Source organism: Alosa pseudoharengus, unplaced genomic scaffold (genome assembly GCF_046254945.1).
Source record: "Alosa pseudoharengus isolate Yale_2024_CS ecotype anadromous, Long Island Sound unplaced genomic scaffold, YU_APseudo_1.1 YU_APseudo_1.1_scf_10, whole genome shotgun sequence".
NCBI lineage: Eukaryota > Metazoa > Chordata > Actinopteri > Clupeiformes > Clupeidae > Alosa > Alosa pseudoharengus.
This window is the reverse complement of record NW_027468565.1, coordinates 32643473-32648328: the sequence shown is the minus strand read 5'-3', so window position 1 is coordinate 32648328 and position 4856 is coordinate 32643473. Positions and strand designations below refer to the sequence as shown.

Sequence of the window (4856 nt, the reverse complement as noted above, 5' to 3'; positions counted from 1 at the left end):
AGGTACTTTGCAGACTCCATCAAAGGCACTGCAAGAGCAAAGTGTGGTAAATGGATCCGCAGGCGTGTATGTGCTGAAGCTGCTTTGCCAGCGAACTGGCAGAGCTTTCTAAGGGTGGATCAAAATAAAAAGTCATTTGATGATGGAGAGGAGCAACTTGTCATTACTCAGGGAGGTAACATCCTCTGCAAGCCACAGCTGTCTGTGACATGTGCTTTATCTCCATGCAACCATGAGAAAGCAGATAGCAGGATGATTTTGCATGCATCTCATGCTGCGCAGAATGGCCATCAAAAGGTCATGATTCGAACTGTTGATACAGATGTCGTTGTGCTGGCAGTTTCTGTGGTGCAAAGCCTTGGTGACACTGGGTTGCAATTGAAACAGGAAAGAATTTTAGGCACATTGCAGCACATGAAATTGCACACAGCCTTAGTCCTGAGAAGGCACGTGCACTTCCAATGTTTCATGCTCTGACTGGTTGTGAATCAGTGTCTAGCTTTGTTGGTTACGGAAAAAAAACAGCATGGGCAACATGGAAAGTCCTCCCCAAATTTACTCAGGCATTGTTGGAACTGAGCTGTGCTCCATCTGATATTCCCTCACATATATCAGAGACAATTGAAAGGTTCACAGTTCTGCTGTATGACAGAACCAGTACATGTGAGAGCGTGAACACGTCTAGGAAAAAGCTTTTTTCAAAAAGGCACAGTGTTCGCTGAATTCCAAGTGCAGCTCTTGAACAGCATGTGAAAAGGGCAACATATCAGGGTGGTCATATTTGGGGCCAAGTATTACTGCCTTCTCCTCATTTGCCTTGTCAATCTAAATGGGGGTGGGTCAAAACAGAGGATGGCAGTTTTGAACCATACTGGACCTTGCTGAAGCATCTAAAGCCTACTATGCACTTATTGCCTGCAAATGTACAAAAGCTGTATTAAGCAATGCAAATGCAGAGCAGCATCACTGCAGTGTACTGCTTTATGTTTATGTGCGGGAGAATGTCAGAGAGTGTAAAGCGTGTGTAAAATCATTTTTTGCTTCTTGACTGAGACAAAAGTGGTCATTAAATTCAGCATGGAATTTTAGAATCTTATATGTTATGTTATTAATTAAATCTTGTGTTAATATTCAAAGCTCAACAGCTGAAGAGTTGAACTACTGGTTCTTTGTACTGTTTCTTGTTATGCAGGCCTACATTAAAAAGACAAAAAAAATATACAAAAAAGAAAAAAACTAATCCTAATGAGCCTTGCCATGGTGGATTAGCCTGTGTGTCTCTTTCCATGTCAGCTGTTTAAAAACAGTTGACCTTTTTGTATCACCATTTGTGAATTGCTTTGGTAGAGACCAGACAAACATCAGCTCTTAATCACTTGTCATTGTGATGTCTAATTTTGATCACATAACATGACATTCACATCACATAACATTCTTGAATTTCCCCTAGGGATCAATAAAGTATATCTATCTATCTATCTATGAATTTACAGATTTTAATTAACCCATGTATAGTAATATTTAGTATTACAGGAGCAACTTTTAAAACATATCTTATATGTTAAAGTTTAAAGACCTTCTATGTGAAAGTGTGCTCATATTTACATGTATTTATGGTGAAATATGTTATTGCATTTTATGTTTCTGGCAGCTTTTAATCCATTTTCCCATGACGAATTTTCGAGCGCCTATGGTCCTAAATCTGATCAGACCCCCTTTGTGAGCCTTCCTACCAAATTTGATGCTTTTATCGCAAAGTGATCGTTTTTTGCGCTTAATTTAACCGCCCTACGGGGTATGCATATGCTCAGCTATGCTAATTGCTTGATAATAAAGCTTTGAGCTGCTTTGAAGACACTTGCCTGGAACAGGAGAAGGGCACTAAATCTTCTCGTTGCACATCTCACGGAATGCAAACTGATGATTTAAAACGCTACTTATCCCAGCATAACACTTGAGGAATGTTCTTGATAGGCTTGACGTGAGTGTTAAGTTAACTCAGTGCATATCAAGTTGGCTTTGTCTCTCTTAAATAGAGATAACAGCTGTTTTATGATGTGCTGATGTGGACAGTCCTGGGAAGTCCTTCCTTGCAGAAACGCTTATAAACGACTCATTTTAAAGCCTTGAGGAAAAATAAAATGTGATAACCTCGAATATGCAATGGAAGCGTGAAATTGTGTCCGTAACGCATCAGTGGTCACTATTAAAATTTCGTAGGTCTTTGAAACAGCCTCACCTTTAAAACATGCTGCTTATTGATGGTGTCAAAGTAAGTCGTTGTGCCCTCTGATAGAGGCTTGCCGCTCTCTCTCACCCACGTCACTGTTGGCTTCGGCTTCCCTATCACCTTCACTTTAAAAGACACCTTGTCTCCTAAAGTCACAGAGTCATGAAATATGAAATGCAATAGTGAGTACCCAACTGCTGGAATAGCAGGTCTTCATAAAGGTAATTTGCAATTCAATTAATAAGTTCAATAAGTAGCAATTCAATTATTTATCTTCACACTTTATTTAAGCTGACATTTGAAGCAAGCAGAGGGATTGACACTGTGCAACTTTCTAGACAATTACACATAGCTGTAAAAAAAATGGTATAAAAATCGACTAAGTATGAATGTTAAATTTGATGGAGTGCTGTAAATATGCTCAAGTAAGTGCTCTGTGATAGACAAATCAATGGGTCTGATAGTCAACGCACAGTGAAATAGGTTTAGAAATGAGATGGTAAATGTTACTTTAGTTTATTTTCAAATATGCTTGGGTCTTATGTTCTGGACACGACTCACCCTCCTGAGCAGTGATTGGACGGGGCTTCAGCTCAAAGTCTGGCATGGACTCCGCTGGAGGGATCGTAGAGGATTTCTGCACCTGGCTGTAAGACTCTACGATGGCAGACGTCTTTCTTTGGACCACTGTCCTCTCTGCGCCTGTAGATAGACATATACGCACACGCACACACATACATACACACGCACGTTCACACACACACACACACACACACACACACACACACACACACACACACACACAAACACACACACGCACACACACACACCTGTTTAACATTTTGTCATGAAAACTTTTTGATTGGTTTTCACTCCAGTGAATTAGGAAAGCTGGCGTTTAAATGTCAGTTCATTTGTGGAAATTTGTTTCAGAGCCTTCAGCTGATCAATGATGAGGTTCAGAGAGCTCCTGACTCTAATCAATCCTACCAATGGAGGATATTACAGATGGCAGATAGGAACTACATTAATCCCTGAGGAAACTGAGAAAAAGTCAAGGAGATAATCCAATTTCACACAGATGGATATTTGCATTACATTTGGGAGAAATTCTGGGGCTTACCATCAACGCCTTTGGATGTCTGGGAAATTCTGCGGACTTTGGTGACCGTGGAGGAGGATGAGGAGGTGGAGGAAGACATTGCTGAAGAGGATGAGGATGAAGACGAGGTCATTTGGACTTCAGAAAAGTGCTCTGAGACGCTTGCTGAGGACTTCACCTCAGAGAAGCTCTCCCTCATGGCACTGCTGGACTGGGCCTCTGATAGGACCTCCATCACGCCCCCTGTGGACTGGATGACCTCTGCCATGGCAACTTGTTAGACCTTCGACCTTTAGCTGTGCGGCCAAGACTGGTGACGTAACTAGCTTTGATTGGGGCTCTAAGGGCATGGAGAGATACTTTTTTATTTTTTCATTTAACATTTTCTGAAGACTTAAACACTTAAACTTGACAATATTTCATAATCATCAATTAATCACGCAATTAATTAATATAATCCATCTAATGAAGAAAGTCTGACTTTCTCTTGCTTCAACTTTGAAAAACACAGAGGATGATGTTGAAAATCTACTTGGTGCATTGCAACTGGTATGTAACAATTGTAGATCAGAGATAGCAGTTGGTGCCATTGCTTCCCTCTGTCTCCATCATGGTAGGAAGTGACGCATACTGACATATGAGTCATCGAGCTCCTTGTTTGGCAGATGTTAAAGTACATCACTCAAGGTGGTGTGTCTGTAAACGTGCACGCAAGTCTCTTGGCTCGCCCCGTCATGCCGACTCCCTTAAGCAGCTGATTCCAAAATAAGTACAGCGTCAAGCGGAGACAGAATTGCGGTTCGTACAAACACACTCACTGATGCCCTTTGATAGGTAAATACCTGCTTTGTGTGTAAGTGGGATAACTCTACAAGTGTACACTTCTTAAGCAGCAGCCGAGAGAGAGAGAGAGAGAGAGGCATATTAATGATGGAAAAAACATTCCTTAAGCTATTTTCAGCATGATAAACTTCAGCCAATAATTAACAGCAAAGCTGGGTGTTAGTCACCTCCAACTTCAAACACTGTGGTACCCATGAACCCCACAAACACTTGCAAGGCCAGAGGGAAGCGAGGGGTGGGTTGTGGAGATAGAAATTCTACACATCTTTGATGAGCTTGCCTTCAGTCAAGAGCAGGGTTTTAAAAACCGAGAGGATTACAGCGTTGCTAGACAAGTGGTGTGTTTGTTCTTAAATATACATAAACAGCCTTTTGTGAATCACCTAATCGGTGCCATGAACTTTCACAGTCAATTTGAAATAAGCCCGTTCAGGCTGAGCGTCTCCTCCTCGCACACTTCTGAGGTTACACCACTTGAAACTGGAAATGTTTAAGAAGATTACAAGGTCACATGCATTTTTGCCTTGAGTGCTAAGTCCCATAATACCAGTCAAGGTTGTTTCTTTCTGACTTTTGACTGACTTCTCTCTCTCTCTCTCTCTCTCACACACACACACACACACTCAGTTGTTTTTATTTGGAATTATTAATACACAACAACCCACAGTCCCTCTCTCTCTC

The 4856-nt window shown here is 41.3% G+C and overlaps 1 protein-coding gene across 1 annotated transcript in view; it reads right to left on the bottom strand.

Moving 5' to 3' along the window:
- LOC143138706 (immunoglobulin superfamily member 22-like) overlaps positions 1–3600 on the bottom strand; it is a 26384-nt gene extending 22784 nt beyond the window's left edge. The window contains exons 1-3 of the mRNA XM_076299127.1: positions 3354–3600; positions 2792–2917; positions 2240–2376 (exon numbers count right to left, since the gene is read on the bottom strand). Of these exons, the coding sequence (XP_076155242.1) occupies positions 2240–2376; positions 2792–2917; positions 3354–3600 (510 nt within the window). The remainder of the gene's footprint in view (positions 1–2239; positions 2377–2791; positions 2918–3353) is intronic.
- Between the last annotated feature and the right edge of the window lie 1256 nt (positions 3601–4856).